This window comes from Argopecten irradians, chromosome 14, assembly GCF_041381155.1.
Source record: "Argopecten irradians isolate NY chromosome 14, Ai_NY, whole genome shotgun sequence".
Lineage (NCBI taxonomy): Eukaryota > Metazoa > Mollusca > Bivalvia > Pectinida > Pectinidae > Argopecten > Argopecten irradians.
The window spans coordinates 23,105,566-23,131,771 of NC_091147.1; the positions used below are offsets into that span (position 1 = coordinate 23,105,566).

General features: G+C 35.0%; 3 protein-coding genes across 3 annotated transcripts; 2 read left to right on the forward strand and 1 right to left on the reverse strand.

The window, feature by feature from the left end:
* Nucleotides 1-125: 125 nt before the first annotated feature.
* Nucleotides 126-12,514, forward strand: LOC138307350 (protoporphyrinogen oxidase-like). Its single transcript, XM_069248046.1, has 12 exons — nt 126-310; nt 1,273-1,380; nt 1,431-1,451; nt 1,953-2,058; nt 2,817-2,953; nt 3,541-3,676; nt 4,729-4,916; nt 5,434-5,494; nt 5,953-6,068; nt 6,668-6,787; nt 8,175-8,327; nt 8,864-12,514. Exons 1-12 carry the CDS (start codon nt 218-220, stop codon nt 9,080-9,082), a joined length of 1,458 nt encoding a protein of 485 aa, XP_069104147.1. The 5' UTR covers nt 126-217; the 3' UTR covers nt 9,083-12,514.
* Nucleotides 12,515-13,267: 753 nt separating this feature from the next.
* LOC138307003 (peptidyl-prolyl cis-trans isomerase NIMA-interacting 4-like) lies at nt 13,268-18,535 on the reverse strand. Its single transcript, XM_069247621.1, has 3 exons — nt 18,374-18,535; nt 14,796-14,915; nt 13,268-14,269 (listed from the first exon to the last, which is right to left on the reverse strand). The coding sequence occupies exons 1-3, from the start codon at nt 18,473-18,475 to the stop codon at nt 14,111-14,113; spliced, it is 381 nt and encodes a 126-aa protein (XP_069103722.1). The 5' UTR covers nt 18,476-18,535; the 3' UTR covers nt 13,268-14,110.
* A 70-nt stretch (nt 18,536-18,605) lies between these two features.
* LOC138307002 (GPALPP motifs-containing protein 1-like) lies at nt 18,606-25,757 on the forward strand. Its single transcript, XM_069247620.1, has 6 exons — nt 18,606-18,760; nt 20,274-20,740; nt 21,135-21,308; nt 22,147-22,248; nt 24,827-24,886; nt 25,566-25,757. The coding sequence occupies exons 1-6, from the start codon at nt 18,724-18,726 to the stop codon at nt 25,719-25,721; spliced, it is 996 nt and encodes a 331-aa protein (XP_069103721.1). The 5' UTR covers nt 18,606-18,723; the 3' UTR covers nt 25,722-25,757.
* Nucleotides 25,758-26,206: the final 449 nt, after the last annotated feature.

Here is a 26,206-nt window from a genome sequence, read left to right on the forward strand (position 1 = left end):
GATTTATAGACCCTCAGATTTATACTTGAAATAATGACTTTAACCAACGGTCCAACCGGTCGTTCCGAATAAACGAAAACGGCCCATGCAGTCGAGAGTAACATTTGGAGCTCTTTAGTGACGGAGGTAAAAATCGACTGTGTACATTTCTTCCACGATGTTGAAGTATGTGCTTATGTAAACTGATGTAATTTTGTGATAACCTTTTGTTAGAAGCATGGCAAGGGCAGTGGTCTTAGGGGGAGGAATCAGTGGTTTATCATCTGCCTTCTACGCATTGCAGGAAGGGGTACCAGCAAAGTTTGCTAAGGTAATTTAGACGCAAAATTGAAGCCACCGGTGATCACTGACCGGTACAGTGTCATTGACGTTCGGTATTGTAACAATTGTATGCTGGTAAAACTTCAATATATAGTGAAATACTTACTGACACATGCATGGTATGGTAATTTATAGGTAGCTATATATTTATATATATATGAGGATTATGCACACTAGTACATATGATCATGTACTACATGTACTCCAAAAGCGTTAGAGGTACGTGTATACAGCATGACGAAACACTTTTGAATCATTCGTCGTGTCAGCAAAATAACGTCCGATAAAAATAGGCTGACCAGTGACATCATGTTATGGGAGTAACTAGTGCTTGACCAAAGCAACCATTTCCAGAATACAAATAAATGTAATTCTGGTCATATACCTTTACTGACCCTGTTGACCTGTCATGATTTGTGACAGCTTGCGGGATTGGACTGGAGGATCATTGGTGCACAGGTACATTGTAGCTCATGATCAGCAGTAGTGCATTCGGCCTGTGTTCAGAGGTCCCGGGTTCGAATCCTGGTCTGGTGCTACATTTTCTCCTCTCCTGTTACAGGAAATAAGGAAATTAATATTATTAATTTGGCCATAGAACTTTCCCGCTGATTTTTTCTTTAAAATCTTTAACAATATGTAGGCAAAACTAAACGACAGTTCAAAATTCGCTTCAGTGACCACCTCAGGGACATTGCTGTTGCCCACCACTTGAACCTACATTTTTGTACATGGACACAATCATACATGTCTCCATATATGTCAGATTATGGATATTATCAAATCAGATCCTGATTCTCCATTTTCTACCAATATTAGAAGAGGCAGAGAATATCACTGGATACACCAGTTACACACATTAGATCCTGTCGGGGTCAATGCCTCTGGATAAGACTGGGATCCCAGTCATTCCACTTATATTATTGTGATAATTTGCTTCTAAATTTTCAGGTTACTTTACTAGAGGCTTCTGAAAGATTTGGGGGCTGGCTTCATTCGAATAAATACAAGGATGGTACAGTGTTTGATTATGGTCCTAGAAGTTTTCGTCCTCAAGGGGTTTCCGCTTAAATACAATAGACCTTGTAGGTAAATTTATAATCTATTAGAACTTAAATACAATAGACCTTGTAAGTTAATTTATCTATTTTTTACTTAAATACACAAATGATTTCATTAAAAATTAGTTATCTAAATACCTCTATATAACCAATAGATATATCTAAAGAGTACATATTAATATACATTTTGTATGTACATGTATGCAGCTATATGTACAAAAATGTATTTCACAAATTGCTGTATTTATTTAACATTAAAGATTGCTGTACCCTGAAGACAATAGGTTCAATTTCAAGCTGATGTATTAAAATGATATATATTCTCTATATAAACTGACTTATATCTATTCTATATTTGCATATTAAAAAGTTACCTGCCCTTGCGGATAGGTAGTGGTTGTGACATATTGTCAGTTACGTTATACTTTCAGAAAAAATAACACAATTTTTGCTCACAAAAAATGACATCACAATGGATATGGTCATACCTACCGGGACTTACAAGGGAGGTAACTCACTAATATGCATAGACGAAATACATGTTATTAGAACAAAATTTTGAATTTTCAGGCACTGAAACTTGGCCTTCGTGATGATATCATTATTGCAAAAAAGGGTGATATACTTGACAATCGCTACATCTACAGTGATATGACTCTACATGAATTAAATATTGGTAAGTTTGTTAATACCCCAGCAGGGATTTTCTCACTTTTAAAATTGGGTAGGCAAACCATTGACGTCTTAATTGACATTTTTTGATTGCTCATACATTGCTTCGTTCAGAAAAGGATTTTGATCAAAATTTATACAAGGATAAAGGCCAATTTCATGAAAAAAAAAATTCAGTTTTCAAAAAATTTTAACTTGTTTAAAAAGAACCTCAAGATAAGGGTGTCAAAAGAGAATTCAATTACTTTTCATATTTATTTTTTTTTGTTTTGTTTTTTTTTCTTTTTGATGACCAGAATAATTGTTTCATTTTTGGACATTGGTGCAGTGGATTAAATGTAGGTGTTATAGACATACAGTGTTACCACTTAGTTACTAAATCCTCATTATCTTTGTTGTAACTTAAACTTGCATGTTGGAATCCTATTTAAATTGTTGCTATAAGCACTGACCATCGATTAATGTCAACCAGCTGATTTTCGCTTGCAGTTCTTTGCGTAATTTTTTACGTACACGTATTTCGCAAGCAATACAATACTGTGGAAATTAATTGTTGCGAAAATTATTCTAATCATGTGTAAAGTAGAACGAGCAGCACCATGGAAATGTGAATTTAATGCTCGGGCTTTTCTGCGTGTTTCCATTTACAGGTCTATATATCAGTCTGATCTTCAGACATCTTGTACAAGTGTTATGGTACCTTTATTGTCATGGTCTTAAGAGTTTACCAAGGAAATTTTTTGGGTTTTTTTTTCAATTCAGGTGTAAATAAATTGTTTAAAGTCATTCCTCCCATGAAGAAAAGATTAATATCCTACATTCTTCAGGATATTCGTGCTGCAAAAGGAAAAGAAGATGAAAGTGTACATTCTTTTGTATCAAGACGATATGGGACAGATGTATGTATATAACATTGCAACAATTGTAATTTTCCTTAAGTTTTTCACCCTGGCACAGAGCTGCATTTTGACAGTCTTTACACAATTATTTTCATAGAGTTAATTAATACTTATGGTTTGAGTGGTCCTTATTGTATTATCATGTTATAATATTACAGTAAGCCTTGCCTTAGACACCACTTCTGTATTAAACTTAAAGCTGACAACGTAAGTTAAAAAGCATTAACAAATATTTAGAGTACATTATCAGATTTCTAGAAAGGTTTTTGAGACATTCCCCTGTCTCATCCAAGGTAGCCATTTTCATAGTTCTCTCTTTATACCTGGATTATACCACCACATCAGCAGACCCCTAAATAAAGCATGTGAATTTACCTGCATTGTCACCGTAATTAACATCAAACCTTTTATTTGAGCACAGTTATCTTCCCTTGTTTGCAAAGAAAAAATTACGCAGAGAACATTGAAATATTTTGAAATAAAGATTACCTGTAACAATTACCGTATACACTGAAGTTTTAATTCTCAAAGGGAAGTTAATCAAGATTTTACAAAATCTGCAACATTTCCTCCTTTCTTCCCCACAGGCAGCTGATTTTCTTGCGAACCCAATGTTACGAGGAATATATGCAGGAGACGTTAAGAAACTCAGTATAAGATCAACACTATCAATACTATACGAAATGGAACAACGCAAAGGGAGAACACTCACAACTAAATATCGTAAGGTTTTAAGAAAAAAATGACTTTCTCTTTAATTTTAAAATTACCACAAAATTTATAGTTTTTGGTAAAAATATACTGTATGTTTCTTAAATTTTGTGGGTGTAAAATTCACAATTTACTGTTTGGACTTATTTGCATGGGTATTATTTGGCAAATAATCATTGTAGGCTGTAGTATATTAACCATGATTTTGATAAATTTTTATAATGATTAAATTTCTCAAATTTGGATGAAATTAAAAACCCTGTAAATACTAGATCTATACAGTATGAATTATAATGTCTCAGCTAGGAGAGTTGCTACAGTTAAACACATTTATAACGAATACACTCACAGCAAATTCATGGTTATAACATAGTAACTCCTTGTCAACGGTTCCTATAAGATGTCTGTAAAAAATTTTATAACTAACTATACTTATAACAAGTGATTTTGTCGGCCCATAGAGGATTGTTATAACTATGTTTTACTGTAATAATTATATAAAATTATTTTTACAGCAAAGTTATAAACATTTTTTACTGTAAATAAATCTTCTCTATGGTATATGAAATTATTTTTACAGCGAAGTTATAAACATGTTTTACTGTAAATAAATCTTCTCTATATTATATGAATTTATTTTTACAGCGAAGTTATAAACATTTTTTACTGTACAGCGAAGTTATAAACATGTTTTACTGTAAATAAATCTTCTCTATATTATATGAATTTATTTTTACAGCGAAGTTATAAACATTTTTTACTGTATATATATCTTCTCTATATTATATGAATTTATTTTTATAGCGAAGTTATAAGCATGTTTTACTGTAAATAAATCTTCTCTATATTATTTGTAATTATTTTTACAGCGAAGTTATAAACATGTTTTACTGTAAATAAATCTTCTCTATATTATATGAAATTATTTTTACAGCGAAGTTATAAACATGTTTTACTGTAAATAAATCTTCTCTATATTATATGAAATTATTTTTACAGTGAAGTTATAAACATGTTTTACTGTAAATAAATCTTCTCTATATTATATGAATTTATTTTTACAGCGAAGTCTCCATCTGTACACAAAGCCCTAGAAGATTATGTAAAGGATTGGTCAATATGGTCTTTAAGAGCAGGATGTCAACAACTGTCGGACGCGTTGGTGGAGTATCTGAGTAGACCAGACATGCCAACAGAGTTACATCAGAATACTCCATGTAGAAAACTTACTTTTAAAGATGGTGCTGCAGTGGTATGTACAAGTGGCTGTGATGCCTTCTCACTTTGATATTCAAAATAATCAACAACCTTGTCTCTGTCATTCTTTATCATATCCTTACAAAACCAAAAAAGGAAAGAAGGTTTAAAATTGATCTTTCCTACAACAATCCCACAGTAGAACACTTTACCATATAAAACAGCACCAAAACCAACCATCTTTTCCATTTGTACTCTCAAGAATTAAATGCATTTCCATGAGATACATGAAAGAGGAAAGCGATATTGAGTAAAGTACAATTTCCTGTCAATTAGTCCCATCTTCTTGTTTTTAGTGACATCGCAAAATCACGTCAAAACATAACCTTACAATCACTGGTAGGTGAGGCTAATTTATGGTAGATCATACTTTACCCACATCGTTTATCTACATGTATCTTAAATTGCATTCTGCTTTCATTTCATTAAATTGACACATTATAGCACAGTCATGTTTTAGTGCTAAACTCATTGCATATTAAGCAGCAACGTTAAACATTTACCACTGGCAGGTGACCACAGACGAAGGGGAGACAACTGCTGATCACGTGTTTAGTTCAATCTATTCTGGAGGTGAGTTATTATTTTTATCAAATAATGTAAGTCAACTTATATTCGTCCGCATTTAAATTTCGTGAGTAAATTGAATTCACTAAAATAGATTACTGCAAAAATGTTTAAACTGCAAGTTTTAACTGTTAATTGACAAAAAAAATGGAATGGCATGAAAAAGTTGTTACATATGATAAAAAAAAAATTTGTATGCAGTAATACTAGCAATACAGAATTTACACTTTAATTGTATCCTATATTACATCTTAATTATAGAAATTTCAAATTCTCAATCTCATCACTTCCCGTCATTCTAATAAATTTTTTTCTCTGATGTCTTTTTTTTTTTTACACCCTCCTCCCAACATCCCCTACTCAGCCACGATAAAGATAAGTATTCTCTCCTTTAGCCCAGTTTAATCTCAAACATACTCCTTGCTGTTTGATTAAGATTCTGGTTTTGTGTCATATTTTCTCAGATTTAGCTAAAATTCTGCCAGATGAACACGGTGAATTAGCGGAGGAACTGCGGGGGATTCCAGCCGTGTCAGTCATAGTTGTGAATCTCGAGTATCCAGTAGAAAGTCCTGTTAAGGTTAGTCGGTGAATGTGTTTTATCTCAGTAGGGTTTTAAAGTTCATTTACCAGATATTCCGTCTTTGTATATTACAGTTACCTGCCCTTGTGGATAGGTATTGATTGTGACGTTATGTGAGCGTAACATTATATTTTCCTATATTTTCTCAAGAAAATAATGTTTCGCCCACAAAATAATGATGTCACAATGGATACCTACCAGCAAGGGAAGTAACTCTGTATTATATAAAGACAGAATATGTAAAAAAGCATTGACTGTTTATCCCACCGTTGTGTTCTTTATCAAACCATCAAACAATTATTTGTCACCATTGATATATGTCACTTTGTTTCCTTGTTTATGAAAATATTCTCTTTTAAATATTATTCGAAAGCGAAAATTAATGGACCTCATTTGTCACACACCCTATGACATTAACTGTTGAACATAAGAGACATATAATGAGATAAAAAATTATATCTTCAGTATACATATGTATATATATTATGGAAATGTTAACTTATCATGTATCTGTGAAAATGTTCAAACACTTAAAAAAAAATATATATATATATATACATATATAAACAAAAATGTGATAATGTATGTTTTTTCAGGGGTTTGGTCATTTACTGCCGTCTTCTGAAGATGGGCCTGTACTTGGTGTGGTATACAACTCGTGTGTGTTTCCTGAGCAGGACAGACATAAAGCTAATGGGAAAATCTCCAGATTTACGGTAAGTAAAAGTCACATTCATTGAGAGGGTATGTAGGCTTCATGTCAGAAAAGTTCAGAAAAATAAATATCTTGTCTATTGCAGGATTATATACTTAAAACAGTTGGAAATTCTTGTTTAAACTAAAATATTTCCATTCGAAGTTTTTAAAATTTATTATGATTTTAGGATAAATGTTTTTTATCAAATATAAGAGATCATTTATACACTTCATAAATACCATAGGAAGTTTTTGCATTTATGAATATTGCTTTTAAAAATTTAGTCCAAGGGAAAGATAAGTTAAGAGTTGACTTTATTCCAACCTCGATCTACGATGACATGATCTCTACACCCATGGAGGCAGTTCAGGAGAGAAAAAAATGACCAGTCACAGGCCTGCATTGAATTCCTTTGAAGAATACAGAGAGTGATGCCCAACTTCAAAAGCCATACAGTGTACATCAAAGGAAAAAACTACCTGTTCATCTAGTGTCACAAAAAGAGCATCTTTACTATGAAATATTCCAGAGGTGCAGAAATCATAAGTGATTGTAACCCCTTGAAATCGAGGATGTCTTGATTCTTGTTTGATTGGCAGGAATGCTGTGTGATTGTCAGTTTAAAGAGACAGACAAAATGAGACCAATCACTTTGAAAGACAACTAATTTCATATCACTAGCCAATAAGATTGAATGAATTTGAATATGACATCACTAACCAATCAAATAGTAGGAATAATAAACAAGGTCATATTAACAAACCAATCAAATAGAAGAATGTGGCATTAAGATGATTGTCATTGGCCAATCAAATATGTTATAATACCTAACTATCAATGATCAACCAATAACATGATCAAATATAAATGAGAAAATAAACTATACAAACTAAAGTAGTTCTTAATTCAGGTCTTTCAATTAAGGGTTTGTGGTTTTAGCGCACCTGGTCAGAGCAATACAGGCCCTCTGGGCCTCTTGTATTAGTTTAACGTCCTCTTAACAGCCAGGTCATGTAAGCACATGCCAGGATTGTTGGTGGAGGAAAGCCTGAGTACCTGGAGGAAAACCACTGACCAGCAGTCAGTACCTGGCAACTCCCCCACATAGGATTCAAACTTGCAACCCAGAGATGGAGGGCTTGTGGTTATAATTTGGGGTATTTTAACCACTCGGCCATCGCAGCCCGCTGCTTTAAAGTTATTGGTCTCTATGTATTGATTAAAGGCTTCTTTTGCTGATCTGGTTGTAATGTTGTACAATTATTTTATGAGGTATTTTAACCACTCAGCCACAGCGGCCCCTCAATCAAATAGGTTCCATTAGCTTTTGAACATATGTTAAAGATGCTAGTGTATTTAAAGAAAAAATATTTTTACTTAGAAGAATTCTCATCCTATTTTTACAGGTAATGCTTGGTGGAGAATGGTATGATGATCTCCTTGAGAGACTTGACGGATCTTTAAATCCAAATGGAATAGCACGTCTAGCAATCGATGTAATCTCTGACCAGCTGAATATCACAGAAAAACCATTGAAAGTTGATGTCATTATTCAGAATGTAAGTTTTGAACAGACACTATCTAATAATAAACTTTTTTTGGGTAAATATGCTTATTTTTCATGATGATTGTTCTGATTTTAAAAGAAAGGGTGTTTAAAGTTTCAGTGTGTATATTTGACTGACATGAAGTTATCAAAAGCTTTCATCCTCCAATTAATTTTACTACCAGTGATGTTCATATCTTTTGATACCGTATTTGATCCAATAAAATACTAAAGGCACTTAATAATGCAAAAATTAAGGGATGTGTAATAGGGCCAAATTTGGGCTAACATTTCACAAAATTATGGCATAGAGAAATCCATTAATCAATTTGCAGTAGAAATCAAAAGAGAAACATACACTGTTTTCATAGTTCAGTCTGCATTTGATTTGAGGTAAATAAAATTGAGGCCTTGAAAAAATGGGAGCTCAGCTAGGGGATGCTTATCGGGTCAAACACAGTATGTAGATCGACTGATGTTTTTTTAGAAAAAATGTTATTATTATATTTCTTCATCATTTCTCATTAATTCTTGTTATTTATTTTCCAGGACTGCATCCCTCAGTATCTAGTTGGGCATGGTGAACGCTTAGAAAGAATTTTTAAATATATCAAGGACAAGAAATTACCCCTGAGCTTGGTTGGTTCTTCCTACAAAGGAGTTAGTGTGAACGACTGTATATATAATTCCAAACTTGCTGCGGAAAGATTAACTGGTCTGCCTCCTTACATAGCTCCTGATATACCACAGAAGCATTTCGTCCGTTAGATATCTACAGAGTTATCGCTGTGACTTTACGAATAACATCTACACCTAAGACTGCTGTTGTAGAAAGTCTTTCAAAATGTTTGTGTGTTAAGCAGTTAGCAAGCAACATACTGTACACTAATTCTATTTTCATTTGTGATGAAATTGTTTGTATTTTGTGGGGATGGATTGATTATGAAAATAATTTATTATTTCTAGTTAGATTTGAATAAAAACTAAAGAAGCAAAAGTTTGCTACATTTCATACAATTTATAAAATAATTTACAATGTTTTTGCAGTGAGCAAGTGGTGATGGTGTTCAAACACATTACATCATATACCTTCCAACTGTAAGTTGGTGATTTTTCTGTGGGTGCTCCGGCTTTCCGCCATCTGCCACATCCTGACATTACCATTGTTTTTGATAAAACAAAATAAAACCAAAGTACAATTCTGTATTTGACCCAATAAGCGCTCATGGCACTCAAAAAATTGAAGCAACTCGGGGGGACTTAAAAGAAACAATTTTGGACTTTCCTTTCATAAAATAATTCTACAAAGTAAGTCATGAATAAATTTGTAAAAGAAATCAGCAAGAACAGTTTTCATATTTTCAGTCTGCGTTTAATTCAAAGGGTAAGTGAAATTGAAGGCTAAATGAGGGGAGGGGCGCTTATGGGGTCGAATACGGTACCCATATATCCAGAAACTATAAACCTCTAGAAGATTGAAGCACACTTATAGGATATTTCACAGTTCTAATCTTCTGTAATGTTTATCCATGTGAAGTAAAAGCTGCCATATAAGTTCCATTGTTATTAATGATAAATATTTGAATACTGTAGATCAAGTTGTTTTTGCAGCAACTAAATTTAGTCTTTTCAGGCCTTCGGGTTCTTTAACAATGAGTTCATATCACGATTTATTCTACTATTTACCTGTACTTGAAACATGGTCACAGACAGGGGCGTAGCTAGAGTCTTTTACATGTGCAAGCCCAGGCGAGGGGTCTTGGGGCCGCCTAGGCCCCCAACGGGTCCAGGGCAGTGCCCTGGTTAGGGGGTTCAGGGGGGCAAAGCCCTCCGACGGAAAATCGTTTTAAGGAAATGTTTAGCACCGAAAATGATATTTGATAATGCTTGGTATTGCTAAACTATATTTATTAAAATCAAAGGTATAGGACTGTTTTCTACCTGTACCTGATAATTATGTGTTAATGTTTAGTACTTAAAAAGTATATGAAAATCTCATGATAAGTCCTGCATGTATCTTGAGTGACTCTAATGGATTTGATGATAGATTGACGGAACTTTCTTACGTTATCGAATTTTTTTGTGTGTAAAAATCGAATTATACATATATGTGAAAAAATGAATGAATATAAAAACAGCGCCTCATATTGTAAGGCATAAAAGTCGCACTGATTGAAAAAAATAGTATTTTGTCTAAGTCTGTCTTGACGGGAAGTTTTAATTCTCTATACAATGTATTGCTCCAACAAGAGTATGTGTCAGTATATTGTGCATTTACTCAATAGAATCTTTTCCGCTAAGCCTGCCTATATTATAAGTTGGTTTTTTTGTCTAATATATAGACTTTATATTTGGCAAAAAATAAATAAAAAGCATAATAATATAAGCATGTTTTAGCAGACTAATAGAATCTAAGTAGAATCTACTCTGTGTCACTGTAATTTGCGAGGTGTCACTTTCAATATTTCATCTGTCGTCCTTTGACTTTGCGTGTCTTTCGTTTTAATCTTGAACAAGCCATCTTGTGTCTTAGAAGATTCATATTAACGCATAACGTATATTTCAGTATTATTAATTTTAGATAAATCATCTACGTAAACGTTTAGGTTATTTTAACTTTGATTTTAATTTACATTCAAGACTTTGACGGATCTACATAGATGTTTTAACTTTACAAGACAATGAATAACCCATACTAGGATTTTTTATATGCAAGCCCGGGCTTTTTTTTTAAAGAGCAAGCTACGCCCCTGACAGAGACTTTTTTCCACAGTTACTTATTGCCAACGAAATGTATAAAATTAAATCACATGACAAAAAAGATAGGTTTACAGTATTCACCGAGTATGGATGTTCATATTTATGTATGATTTATAATAATTTATAGTACTATTGCTTGTTTAAGATTTTATCTATAACCAATATATATCTAGACAAGTCATGCAAGTAATCTAAGAGGGATGTTTATTCTATAGAAGGTAATGTGATGTTTTCCCCGAATCAAGGGGAAGTAATTCCGTTATATACATTGCACGTCTATAACAAGCATGTTTATAACGAATCTGTAAATTTAACATAGTTATTTTCGTCCCCATCAAGTTTCATATAAGATATTTACAGTATCTGTTTAACGAACTATGCTTATAACAAAGTGATTTCTTTGGTCCCTAGAGGTCGTTATAACTATGTTTAACATATACTGTACATTGTATTGGCATTTTCACTTGTGTATGACAGGAGGGATATGGAATATGAATACCTGGTAGTAATAGTGACATTAAATTGTAGCTGGGTTAATCCCTGGATTTTATCAAAGACGTTTTATTCCTGAAAATATTTTTGAAAAATTAAGGGGAAGTAATTCATGGAATTATGGAAATTTGAATACCAGGGCCGTTTTCGATTATGTGTTTTGACTGGTTGGACCTAGTTGTTCGTTTATGAATTAAAGACGGACCTGGTGATTTTATATTGTTTTCAGGCGAGCCTTGACAAAGCCCTCACAGGCCTGTATCATAAACTGCAGGTTCGTCAGGATTTATACTTGAAATAATGACTTTTACAAACGGTCAAACCGGTTATTCTGAATAAACTAAAATGGCACTGTATGGTATTGGAAGTAACTCTAAATTTTATCAAACTTAATCTTTTTTTTCTGTTAATGAGTAATTGAAATATATCAAAAAATTATATTGTTTTATAATGAAATGACCGCATTTTATGCCAGATACCAGAATGTAGTATCTTTGGCCTTGATGCTAATAATATAACCTGTTTTTGTTAAAATTTTGAGAATTTAAGTAATGAGTACTTGATTTAAAAAAAGTTGTCAAGACCAAGGAAATCCGTTGAATTAGATGGTCCATCGAATTTGATTAAACGAGGTTCATTTGTGTGTGAAGCCATATTTTGATCTCCGATTTCATTTTGATCTATCAGAGTTACTTCCCTTGGTTTGACTCCAAATGGATCACCTCGGAGAAATTTTCGGCAAGCCTTTGGAAATATGATTTAAGGGTAGTTACTCCCTTTGTCAGTGCTGACGGAATGAAATAAAGGGAAGTAACTCTGATATATAGGAATGTTCTAATTTATAAACAGAATTCTTGTGAATAAAGGGAGGTGTGTTGCTGTGAGATTTATGTAACTTTGTGAGATATCAAATTATGATGAAATGAAATATATTTTTATGCAAATCAATCATTTGTTGAGTGGTTTTTTCATTAAAATGTAATTAGATATGGAAAGTAGATCTTTAAAGCTAATTTGTATTGACATCCTTCAAAACCCCAGGTAGCAGTAATGTTCAAGTTTTGACCAATCTGAAGCTTCAAGCCTGTTATGAAACCATGTCATTTTCATACTTTACATTAATGAACAAAGTATGGGAAAAAAATTATCCAAAGACTACAGTAATGCATTCTTGAACACTTACTTCACCAAACTAATAATAAAGTATGCTGTTAAATGTGACATGGCACTAAGCTTAGATCAGATTTCTTATCAAAGTGTATTTACATCACGTTTGTGACAAAAGTAAAGACTTTATATTGTAAAGTCCAATGGGATCAGGTTGTTTAGGTAACGAGTTGTTTCGGTAACATTGCTGAAATCATTTCGGTACATTGTACAGCGGTTTTGGGATACATGGAAAAGATGTTTTGGTACATTTATAGTTTCAGTAGAGTTATATTACAAAGAAATAATGTTTCTTCTACCAGAGATTTCTGTTATGATATACTGTTGTCTCCATTTACAACTTTGAATTTGGATAATCATCATATCAAATTTATGAATTTACCGTAAGACTTTTCAGTGCTCTCGAAACGACTTGTTACCGATACACTAGAATTTTTTCCAATTAATAATTTCAGTAAATGTATTTTTTTGACAGATTATAATGTATTACACAAGTTTGTGACTTCTCTATATGGTTAAAACACAAAAGACAATTAGTAATAGTCTTTATTTCTATAATATCTCTCGCATACAATATGTACATATTGTATAATCCAACATTAACTGGAGGAAAGTTATGGATCAATATTAACAGACTGTTTAAATCAAAAGCATATTCTTTAATTCATAATAAACAGTGCACATACAACCAGTTAGCCGATTAAGAGAAATATCATGGAGCCATTAATTAAATTAACAGAATAGCATGATTTTTTACTCTTGAGGGTATTCTTATTAGTTCACTGTACCTACATTCTATAACATCTCAAATACCAATCAGAGATAAACAGATACGAAGTTTTCTAAAGCCAACATTACTGTATATATATATATATATAGAAAGTGTAAAATTTCGCAATTTACAGTTTGAAACTTAATATTCACAGTAATTTATTTTTATAAATCGCCTTTGTAGTCTTTGAAAAGAGAAACACATAACAGTGTACTTTGTAAAACCATCATTTTGTTAGGTTAAATTCGGCAAATTTTAATGAGGCAATTAATAAATTACAGCGAAATCAAAACCCCTGCGGATATTATAACTACATTTATGTATGCAGTTATATACAACCATGCATACAACTATCTCTCTGTTCAGATTGGCTTTACAACTCTCTTCTTTAACATTTTACCAAAATTGAATAAAATAAATAAAAAGAATAAGGATTTGACAATTTGAACAGCTGCAATGATTCACATTTAGGAACAATTCATGTCAGTTCGACAAAAGCATTTAGCCATTGTAAAATTACATGGGATGATATATGGAGAATTTCAAGTCAAAACATGTACAAGGTAGTCCTTGTAAAAGAACTGAGTCTGTGAATTATAAAAGTGTCACTTCTTTCCCTCGATCATTATGATGTGGTAGCCAAACTTCGTCTTTACTGGAGGATCTGTATAATTCGGATTGCCCAGTGAACTGACCGGTAGGGCAAAGGCAGCGTCCTGAAACGGACCCACCATACTGCCACGAGTCATCCAACCTAGATCACCCTGAGGGAAAATGAAAGACAAAATTAGTGAAAAATAGTGGCCCGGATGAGATGGGAGGAAACTGGAATGCCCAAAGGAAACCCACGTGATCGGGTACGTGACCCCTGATCGAACCCCGGTCTGCTACACCACCCGATCAAAATACTGACCAATAGATGGCCAGGATACATAACAATGAGGAAATTTGGAGGATTTGAAAACTGGGACCAATGTTATCACCTTATGTTTGTTTGAAAACATTATTGACCATTGACAATTGTGCTGGGTTATTCATTGTATTTATATACTATACCATCTCATCTATTGCACAGAGCCTTGCTTTCATAATAACATGTATATTAATTGTACATGTAGTCCAGGAATGAATTTAATGACAATGACAGTGCCTGGAATATCGGGGATGCTATACAGATATTGTCTTTTAATGTTCTTTATTCTGATCTGCTGATGTAGTGAAGGGAATTAGGGAAGTAAATCTTATTATACCATCAAACAGGTATTATGTAACTTTGAGTAGAGTTATCACCCCTTGTCTTGCTTTATCCTCGCTGTAGTTGGTTGCCACTTCATTGAACCTTGTCCCACTCTTTAGTTTCTCCATTGCTTCTAAAATCTTTGACTGCTTCTCACAAAGGATATGCCTCACCTATTAAAACCATAAAAAAGACTGATACAATCACTACATTCCAAATAAGTGCCCCTCCCTGTTTTATTTTTTTAAATATCTTGAAGCTTCTGATTACTTACATTAAATCCAAATCTTTTTAAAATGTAGACTGAAAATATCAATACCATATTTTTCTAGGTTTTTTTTTTTTTTTTTTTTTTGCAAAACGATTGGTAGCTTACTTTGTAAACAATCGCGACATCTCGGAGTAATTTCCGTGAATCTTCGGAAGTATATCGCCTCGAGTGCCAATCACAACATCTCGGAGTAATTTCCGTGAATCTTCGGAAATTCTCCGAGGGGATCCGATTGACTTTGTAAACTAATTTTTTGACAGAAAGGTCTATATTTGTTCAAATTCAGTTATCTAAGTGCCTCCTCAATCATCTCTATTCTGACAGGTTCAACAATATCAATAAATACAGTAATTTGAATTCAGTTTCTACATCTACAATGTACCTTTCATCCTGATGTTTATTTGATTTTCAATGGAGCATTATATCTCAGGAGAAGTGACATTCATGTGCAGAGTTTGCTGTGATGGGCAAAAGATGATTCATTTTTTATGATACTATCATCCTTACGGTAAGCAAAGTAAACAAACAAATAAACATACACACACAAAACTATACAATACATGTAATGTACATTGTATATGCACATATCTGTTCATGTTTGCATAATATTGCATACACTAGTACATTGTATATATGGTAGGAGGAGTTAGGAATGTAGGAATGCATACAAATGGTAGATAAATAGACAGGGTAATCAATATTTCAACTCTGAATGCCTGAATTTGAGTGTACTTTTCGGAAAATCAACTTTATTGCATGACCAATTGATGTAAAATCTACTTGGATAACTTTACGATCTGGGTCAGGTTCAGGAACTCATCCTGAAGGTGACAAACGGAACTACAATGTTATCCCGGCAGTTTGGTTTGCTACTCCATATGATGCAGACATATTCTGACTCTGACAGCTTATTACTGAATTCTTTAACCTTTTTTCATATTCACCACATGTGTGACATTGGCGACGATGATGGGATGGTGTTCAACCCTGAGAGCTTAGACAAATGTTAATGTTGCAAAATGGCTCAAGAAAAAAGTTAAATCATTTCTAGGGTATGCAAACTACCAGAGAGATTATGTTTGAATTTTCATGCAAATCGCCTATCAACTTTACAGCTTAACAGGGTGTAAAGGGTTTATTTTGGACAAGGAACACCAGAACACATTCCTTAACTTAATTAGGCCATGCTGAACACCGGATGCAGATACATGTAGTACTTTCATTCTTGACACGGGTGCTTCCAATGCGTCCATCTGCGCAGAACTGTCCTATATCTGTGATGGGAGGTGTCAGATGGTAGGCATTGCTAGCAAAGTTCTTCCTCCAGCCCAGAACGAATGAACGAATGAACGATAATAAATGATGCGAAAGGAGCTCCTAGCGATAGTGACTTTCACTCAACATTTCTGTCATTATTTGCTAGGAAGGAATTTTTTGTTCACACAGAACATTGTTGCCTGACATGGCTTCACAGAACATTGTTGCCTGACATGGCTTCTTAACTTTAAGAACATAGAAGATCAGCTAGCCTATTGGATAGAAGAAGTGTCTTCTTATGATATGGTCATTGCACATAGATCAGGGAAGGACCATTGTAATGTGGATGCTTTGTCACAGGTTCAACATTGTCTCCAGTAATGCTATCATTACTGCTCTGCATTTCCTCTTCCAAATTTTTCTTGCAAAGTCTGTGCGTACAGTGTGAGAGCAAGGAAACAGTGGGAGGTCTTTGAGGAAGACTTTGAGGTCGATCATGTAGTTTGATTGGCCATGACTTATGTCTGGAATGTTACAGTCCCACCCCCAGATGCGTCTTGGACAGATAGTTTCACCACCGACGAGCTTCATGGGTATCGATCAGCTTATAGATGCAGATATTAGCCCTCTCATTCATTGGATGGAAGCCTTGTATAATCTGCTTGAACATGAGCTCAGGATATATGCAGCCCTTCGACCCGTCATTGGCATCTATGCCGTTCACAGCTCATTTGGCAGGAGGGTGTCTAATATTAAAGATGGGAGGACCCAGTGGCTCCTGTCTATTATTTCTAGCCCCATCAAGAATACATGACCAAATTCTGCTTAGCGTGCATGACATAAGGTCATCACATCATTTTGGGCAAGCCTAGACGCTTTAACCGGTGCTAAAGAGTGCCATTTGGCGCGGCATGCTAACTGATTACAAACAACATATCGTAGGATGCAAGGTTTGCAGAATCCAAAAAGGTTTGCCGAGAGCAGCTAGAGCAGCATTGGAGAGGTTTCCTATGGAGAAAGTGCATACTGACATCCATGGTCCATTGCCAAGGTATATCCTTATTGTCGATGAAAATTTACCAAATTGGGACGAGTACCTCCCCTTGGTCGATCACTATAATCAGACTGCAGTTACCATCTCTAGTCATTAGTTAACCATTTTCTCTCCAGAATTTCAAGCACCATTATCTGAGGGAATTGAAACTAGGACGACGCCATATCATCAGTAGATACCTAAGCACAATCGCAAGAACTCAGGTTGCACCCTAATCCAATAATTTTAGATATTGAGAAACGACATAATGATCAAAAGTGTCTCGTCGTACTATACCTCTAACATTGTTGGAGTAGTTGCACCCCAAAGTTTAGCTGCAATGACGAACAGATTTCTGACAGATGGTCGTTGTTGTTGTCTTTCCGGGAACGGTGTGGAGGCAGTGTATGTGTTCTACCCAAAGGTAAGATTACCATGTCCTTATAAAGGGCTGGGAAAACAGCGATACCTTAGACTGAAAGATTTTTTTAAAAGTTCTGGTATCTAATTCTTATAAAGGGGGAGAGTGTGAAGTGCATGATGAATTGACGTACTTGGACAACGTGAGTACTATGTTATCCCGGCAGTTTGGTTTGCTACTCGGTACGTACAATACAAACATGTTCTCACTCCTGATCTGACGACTTAGTATTGAATTCCTTTGCCTGAACGGTATATATACATGTATAGTTACACTTCATTTAACCTCGTATTCACCACAAAAATCATGCAGATACAGGATGTTGGATTGGTAAGATACAGGTGATGTAGTAAGCAATAAAATAATTATTGCATACACACTTTTACACACATACAGTTATTTGCTGTTTTCACTTTTGACTGGTAATGCATGTATTTCGTTGGCCAGTAGACTTTCAATTTTTGTTTTACATGGTTTGACCACAGGGGGCCAATTCAATGAAAACGGATGTTGTCATACATACTTTTGGATTTGGTGGATGGAATGATGAGTATATATGTAATTTTTTTTTCGAAAAATACGACATCCAATTTCATTGAGTTGGCCCCCTGTGAGTTTTACCAATTTAAAATAAACTACAATATCCTACTTTGACAGCAGTTCCGCCTTTCTTCTCCTTTTCACCTCCACCTTCAGCTCCTTTTGAACCTCCCTTTCCGCCGCCTCCACCACCTCCTTTATTCTTCGGCATGACAGTTTTAAAATTGACAACACACACGCACACAAGGTTTGTTTATTGATACACACGTGTGCAATACAGGAAGTGTATAACCGGAAGTTTACTTAGAATGATGATTTGTATCGGAGTATTTGATTAGTCAAATCTTCAGGACCCAATTATTCGGCCCAATCACAAAGCTGCTTTCATGACTCTGTCGGCATTACCACAAATATGGCGGCGATTTTCAACAAGAGTGTCTGATAAGAAAACAAAACAAGATGTCAGACGAAGAATATGGCCCAGCTTTACCTCCTGGTACATTATTTAGTCTAATTCATGAATTTCCAATATCTGCTCGCTAATTTTTCATTCAGAGTAACATTAACTCTATTATTTTAATCTGTTGCCGATTAAGTTTGTATGTTGAGCCAATACTGATCCAAATTGGCAAGAGCCAATTTATTCAAACTGTTCCCGAAGATATTTATGAGAGGGGTCATATTCAATTGCAAGACTTTGAAACTTTGCCCCCCCCCCCCCTTCCACCAAAAGAAAGGGTGTATTTTAACCATTTTGTTACAATTCATGAAGAAATATACCGATTTAAAGAAATTACATCCCCTTATTCGACACCACCACTGCTGCATATGGGATCAGAGCCAAGATTTACCGAATGCACAAGCTCTGTTCCCCTATAGGACGGTTCTGGTCAAATTTGATTGTATGATATGTACCAAGGACGTATATGAGAAGGATAAGTCACACTGGGTTTTGGGGAAGTCCAAGGCATGCGCTTTTGTGTTTGTGCACTGACCGTGACGTTGGGCGACGACTGATTTTCCTTTGATATCCGCCGGCGCAGCCTTTGATATAGCTTGCGGGTGTGAGGGTTACTGTCTTACTTTCTGAAGCGGGGCCATCATTTCATGAGCTGTCGAATATTTTTAACGAAAATTTAAGACATTTCCTCTAAATATTCCGTCTTTAAAGCAAGTAATATAAGTCGTGAAATTTAATCAACTTTACAACGGTGTTTTGTTTGACTCAATAAGACAAGTATTTGTTGAGAAAAACGGTTTTTCTTCCCGGTTCATAGGCATCTCGCGTGGTGTTTAGTAATGTAAAGAGACAGTCACGAATCCTTCTCACTTATAAATCCTTGTATGTACCCTTGGAGAACTATATGATTTCATGTATGTCAAGGAATTATCTCTATTGTCCCTACTGTGCCCTCAGGGGGTAAAAGACAAACTTGAAACAACATTGATATGTCCCCTTTTCGAAAAGATGCATTTGACTAGCTATATATCTTTGGTTTAAATTCTGTTCACAACTCAATGATTATGTACTTCAGGAAATGTTGACTTGATGGTTGAACGGATGATGGAATGGGATGCTGCACCTTCATTCAAGGTCATGGTCACAGTGACCAATTATTCTTTAACATATTATTAACTTTTTCTTAGTAACATAAAGGCCCATTGGTTTGGTGTATGTAGTATGCGGGAAAAGGGTTACTTATAATTAGTTTGTGTTAAGATTAATCAGACCTTGACCTTTATACAAGACCACACTGATCAGAAGTGCCAAAACAGTTACATGTTATTTGAATCAAACAGCAACACATGTACACATGTACCAACAACCAGAAAAAGTTTAGTAGTTAAGAGTTTCACCTATTTAAGAATTCATTTTGGGTATATTATACAAATAAAAATTGATAAAACAAGTATAGCAAAGATGTTGGGACATACAGGTAATCACCAAAAACAAAAAACATTTTAAATGTACATTTGTGACAAACTTTTCCTTTACTTTTATGTTTAAGATTTGTTGAAGCAAAAATCTAAAACTCCAGAAAAAGATTCTAGTCCAGAAGATGACAATGACCACTGCATCGGACCTGCATTACCGTCATCATTAGTGAAGAAAAAACTGAAATCAGATGAGAAACAATCACAAAATGATTACATTGGCCCAGCGCTGCCACCTGGATTCAAGCAACAGAAAGGGGAGATAACAAATGATTCTGTGGAAGAGGATGTGATAGGACCTGTTCTTCCTCCACATCTACGGTCCTCATCTGGATTAAAAAAGTCAAAGTCATCAGTCATAGGTCCTTCACTACCACCTGGATTTGTGAAACAGCAGGGAGTTGACTCTGATGGGTCCTCAGCAGATGAAGAAACTATTGGGCCATTACCAGCTGAGATGGTCACAGGGGAGGCAACTGGCTACACAGCCTATCAATTTGAGGAACGGGCGAGAAAGATGAAAGACAGACTGGAAGGAAAGGTAAATACAAATTTAAATCAATACATGAAATGGGAAGTCATATATTACTGATCATATCGTCCCGATGTTCACTCTTGTCCTGTCATGTCCCTATTTGATAAGGAGATATGTAAATTATGATTTGTTATCACAGGTATAAATTAGTGCAATTAATTATAAAAAAAACTCAGTGATATGATACCAGTAGTATCCATTTACAAAACTGAGTGCTTCAAAGACAGCACAGAAACCGGTAAAATAAAACTAAATAAGTACATTTACAGTACAAATAATGTTTTGACTCAAGATAAGTATGCTTAACACGCAGCATAACTAACTTTAGATAAGGATTAAAGCAAAAGAAAACAAATTAATGACACATTCACTTTGTACGAATATGTCTCTTATTTTTAAGGACAGCAAGGATGAGAAGATCGTTCGAGAATCCTGGATGACTGAGTTACCGTCCACCAAGCTTGGACAGAGTATAGGATTAAGTGCGAGAACTTTCAGAGCCAACGCCGGACCTGACCTCACAGACAGATCTTCATGGACAGATACACCAGAAGATAAAGAGAGGAAACTTAAAGTACGTAAAAAAAAAAAGTCGCCATAATATATAGTACAGCAGACATCGCAAAATTTGTCCAACGGACGTGTCCGGCAAAATTTGACTCGGACTGTCCTGCAATTATTGAGTACTGGAAGTTGGTAGAAATCATGCCTCTGAAGTATTATGCAGGTGCCGAACCTGGAAAAAACGTAAACTGCATAAGATAATCATGAAAACAGCTGCCTGGATACTAATACCAGGAAGTTATGTTTGCTTCAAAAATTCACATTAATGTTCCGTTGGGCAAAATCTTGTTCAGTCCGGCTTACTCACAGTCCTTGCCAGTCCGAATGTCCGGCCATGTCTGGTATAGATGAACATTTAAGGTCGAGAAGCATTTTGCATAATTTGAACTGAAATCAGGTATTTATGATGTGGTGTCATTTTTAAAACAATCACACAGCAAGCTACAATGCGTATTCTCGTTATAATAGTAAAAAGATAATCAGTACAGTAAAACATGTTTATAACGAACACACTTACTGTAAAAACTCAACAAATTCATGGTTATAACAGTAATTTTCATTTTCTGTAAAGGTTACTATAGGATGATTGCAATATGTGTTTAACATACTATGCTCATAACAAAGTTATTTTGTGGGATCTCGGAGGTTCCTTATTACCATGTTTTACTGTAATGCCTATGTGAATTGAAATTTACCATTTATTGTAAAAGTTGACATAAATAAACATGTACATGTATACAACTATCGGGTATATGATAAGGAATTTTGATGTCTAAATACAGCACCTATTAAGTACTAAACAATATTGCAGTTGTCAATACATAAAACTTTTGATTGTTTTATGACAGGAAGCAGCTATGGGAACAGACAAAGGGAGTAAGAGGAACAGAGAAGACTACAATCCATCAAAACGGGATAAGAAGCTGAGAAAACAAATAGAAGAATATAATGTAAATATCTTATTGTTCCTCAATGTCGCAGCTTCACTGATAATCCAGGAGTTACTGTCACTGTCATAACATCCACCCCTTCTTATATGTCATAGCAAAACCTAAGGCTATATGTGGGACAATGCATAAAACAGGTTTTTTGGTACTTTGATGTACATCAAAAGAATAATGGTACACTGTTTGGAGTTGGACATCACTCTCTGAATTCTTAAAAAGAAAATGTAATTTGTAAAGTTTTTTTTCTCCCCTGAAATGCCTTTGATGATACTATAACAGTCCACGGGTGGATAGGACAATAGTGATAACAACCCCTGGAATATCAAGGATGCTGTCACAGAGGCTATTTAATATGACATAAGGGCCTTTCTCAAGCCATTATGAATACAATAATTATAAATATTTCTTGCACATATTTACTATCCATTCTATTCAGCTAAGATAATGCAGTATCTTAAATGGGCTCATGAAATTTTATGAAATGAGCCTTTGAAAATAATTACGTTTGAAAGCCTTGAAAATTTTAAACTTCAAAAAAAGTTTTCATATAAGTTTAACAAATTAAGACCAACCAGTGCATGACTTGTTGTACATATAACTTAAAAAAAAAAACCAAGTAAAAATTTGGAATGAAGTCGTTTTGGAAATTGCAGCTGTTATGTCCCTCCATCTTGAAATTTCCAATCCATTGTCCATATCAAGAAGGAGAGTAACAAAAGGATTTCAGTTCTTACCAAATACACCTGAAAGTCATGGGTGATCGCACTACACTATGCTACACTGCGATAAGTGTAGCATAGTGTAGATATGTTTGTTTAGGGTTATTTGACCGACCCTAATTTTTTACCCCCAACCCTAATTTTTTTCCCACTTTCCTTCGAAAAAAGATTAAAAGTCAGGATTTAGATCTCGGACTCCAGTTTCAGCCATTATATAAGAGTGACACTAACAAAAAAAAAAGAAAAAAAAACCTACCTTCTGACCCTATTTTTTTAGCTCACCTGGCAAGAATGGCCAATGAGCTTAATTATGTCATGGTGCGCCGTCCGTCCGTCAACATTTCCTTCAATCGCCACTAGTCATAGAGTTCTGCATGGAATGTAACAAAATTTGGCCAGAAATATCCTTGGGGGAAGGAGAACAGAGTTTGTATATATTTTGGTTCTGACCCCCGGGGGCAGAAGGGGTGGGGCCCAATAGGGGAAATAGAGGTAAATCCTTTAAAATCGCTACTAGTCAAAGAGTTCTGAATGGAATGTAACCAAATTTGGCCAGAAACACCCTTGGGGGAAGGAGAACAGAGTTTGTATATATTTTGGTTCTGACCCCCGGGGGCAGAAGGGGTGGGGCCCAATAGGGGAAATAGAGGTAAATCCTTTAAAATCGCTACTAGTCAAAGAGTTCTGAATGGAATGTAACCAAATTTGGCCAGAAACACCCTTGGGGGAAGGGGAACAGAGTTTGTATAAATTTTGGCTCTGACCCCACCGGGGCAGGAGGGGCGGGGCCTCATAGGGGAAATAGAGGTAAAGCCTTTAGCCAGAAACATCCTTGGAGGAAGAGGATCAGAATGTGAATCAATTTTGGCTCAGATCCCTCCCTGGGATTTGGGTATTTCTAGCCAAATTTGGTTACATTCAATGAAGGATTCTATAACAATTAACCTCTATTTCCCTATTGCGACCTGCCCTACCTGCGAACGGGGGTGGGGGGGGGGGGGGGGGGGGGGGGGGGGGGAGCCAAAATTTATACAAGCTCTGTTCCCCTTCCAACAATGCCAGAAACAAACTTGGTAGAAGGGGAACAGAGCTTGTATAAATTTTGGCTCTGACTCCCCGGGGGCAGGTGGGGCAGGACCCAATAGGGGAAATAGAGGTTAATCCTTTAAATCGCTACTAGTCATAGAGTTCTGCATTGAATGTAACCAAATTTGGCTAGAAATATCCTTTGGGGAAGGGGAACAGATTTTGTATAAATTTTGGCTCTGATCCCCTGCAGCAAAAAGTGGGTCACTATAGGGAAATTAGAGGTAAATCTTAAATTCCTTCAGAAAAGAAACAATGATCCTGTAATCAGAACATTGCTTGGCATTTCAATAACCAGGTGAGCGATACAGGCCCTATGGGCCTCTTGTTTTGCCAATGTAACCCTAAACAGACATTTTTATAAAAATTTTGTTTGCCTGATTCACAACTTAAGAATCACTCCATTGGGATTCAGATTTCTCTGTCTAGCCCCAATGGAAGGGAGAGAATATATTAATTGACATACAATGTAAATAATGGGACATATATTATGGAGAGAAAAAAATCATACTTGTGTTCATCAAATACGGCATATCTAGGCCACGAATTTGAATCTCGTGTGGGGGAGTTATCAGGAACTGATCGCTGGTCGGTAGTCTTTCCCCTGGGATTCTGACTTTCCTTCACCTATAATCCTGGCACATCTTTAATTGGTCCTGGCTATTGATAGGACATTAAACAAATCAAACAAAAACCTGTGAATTGTAACTCATTACTTGTAAAACAGATATTTCTGAATTTATTAAGTAATTGTTGTTTACTTGTTTTACTTTCAGCAATCCAAGCGCCCGGAGTCTTTAATGGAATTACATGAGAAAAAATTAAAGAAGGAAAAGGTAAATAGATTATATTTTCATTCATTTCAGACAAAACTTGTTTCCAATATTCTTATCATTAGTAAATATATTGGTTTGTTTTCTGCTTCAAGTAATTAGGAAATTGTGAGTGAAATTTAATGGCGCAGGTGCGTTTCTTTTGATGATAAAAATATGTCAAATTTTTACAGTCCATTAGTATTAAATTTGTTATCATTTGATATTTTTGTGTTGCAAATGATAGTATACAAATGAAAGAAATACTGATATCGACATTATTTGACTCGACAACCACCCCTATCCATATGAGTACCCCTCTCCCTTTTTTTAGGCCTAAATTTCATCCACCTCAAATTGAATGCAGACTGCAAATATAAAAACCTTGTAGGTTTTCTTTATTTAATTTCTTTTGCTTATTGATTTACAGCTTACCTTGTGTAACAGTTTTAGGAGATTTGATTCAGTGCCCCATTATTTTTTAAACGCCCTGGGTTCTTATTTGGTTGACTACATTGTATATTCTATATATATATAGCTCCTTTGATGTTATATTTTCTTTCTTTATTCGTGCATGCGTACATGTCTATATATATAGATATGAATTTATTATTGTCAGGTTTTGATGTTCGTTTCATTCTTGTAATATTATCATATAAAGACAAAACATGTTTTGTAAATAATACTTGAATTTAATTTCCAGGAAAAAGAAGAACCTGGCCCAAAAGAAAGGCGTCCATTTGACCGTGACATTGACCTTCAGGCTAACAGATTTGATGATGCTCAGAAAAAATCAATTATAAAGAAATCTCAAAACTTGAACTCTAGATTTGGCCATGGTTCAACTGAATTTTTATAAATTAACTAAAAACATGAAGTTTTCTTGTTACTCCTATTTCGCTATTGTGTATTGATTGTGGAATAGAACACCACATCTTTAGAAGTCCCTGAGAACACACAGTGATCAAACGAAGGAAATGGAATTTATTTAACTGGAATATGAAGAGCAGATTACATATGATATGGAATTGGATAAGATTTCTTCCTTACTGAGAAATTATATTGTAAACTCACTTATTTAGCGTAGTCAAAATTTTAGCGGACATGCAAAAAAATGTAAGTAATGATTTATAAGTGCGGATAGGAATTAGCACAATTTGGTAGGTTCATAACCGGTAATACCCTTTTACAAAATTCAGCGCTGTGCATGAATTAGCACTTCAAAGACTGCGCGGAAAGCGCTTGAATAAATAAACTGCTCAAATAAATACATTTACAGTATGAAATATTGAATTGTTTGAATCCAAGGTGGATGTCTGCCGCCAATCTTATTTAAACTAAAGT

What these genes read in the sequence shown, in the direction of transcription:
- LOC138307350 (XM_069248046.1), top strand. Translation starts at nt 218, where the DNA reads ATGGCAAGGGCAGTGGTCTTAGGGGGAGGAATCAGTGGTTTATCATCT. An exon ending in GAAGTTTTCGTCCTCAAGGG is followed by an intron (nt 1,381 to 1,430) that starts GTTTCCGCTTAA and finishes ATAATCTATTAG; the next exon opens with AACTTAAATACAATAGACCT. An exon ending in ACTTAAATACAATAGACCTT is followed by an intron (nt 1,452 to 1,952) that starts GTAAGTTAATTT and finishes TTGAATTTTCAG; the next exon opens with GCACTGAAACTTGGCCTTCG.
- LOC138307002 (XM_069247620.1), top strand. Translation starts at nt 18,724, where the DNA reads ATGTCAGACGAAGAATATGGCCCAGCTTTACCTCCTG. An exon ending in TGGCCCAGCTTTACCTCCTG is followed by an intron (nt 18,761 to 20,273) that starts GTACATTATTTA and finishes TTTATGTTTAAG; the next exon opens with ATTTGTTGAAGCAAAAATCT. An exon ending in AAGACAGACTGGAAGGAAAG is followed by an intron (nt 20,741 to 21,134) that starts GTAAATACAAAT and finishes CTTATTTTTAAG; the next exon opens with GACAGCAAGGATGAGAAGAT.
- LOC138307003 (XM_069247621.1), bottom strand. Translation starts at nt 18,475, where the DNA reads ATGCCGAAGAATAAAGGAGGTGGTGGAGGCGGCGGAAAGGGAGGTTCA. An exon ending in AAGGCGGAACTGCTGTCAAA is followed by an intron (nt 14,916 to 18,373) that starts GTAGGATATTGT and finishes TGGTTTTAATAG; the next exon opens with GTGAGGCATATCCTTTGTGA. An exon ending in AGGATAAAGCAAGACAAGGG is followed by an intron (nt 14,270 to 14,795) that starts GTGATAACTCTA and finishes ATTTTCCCTCAG; the next exon opens with GGTGATCTAGGTTGGATGAC.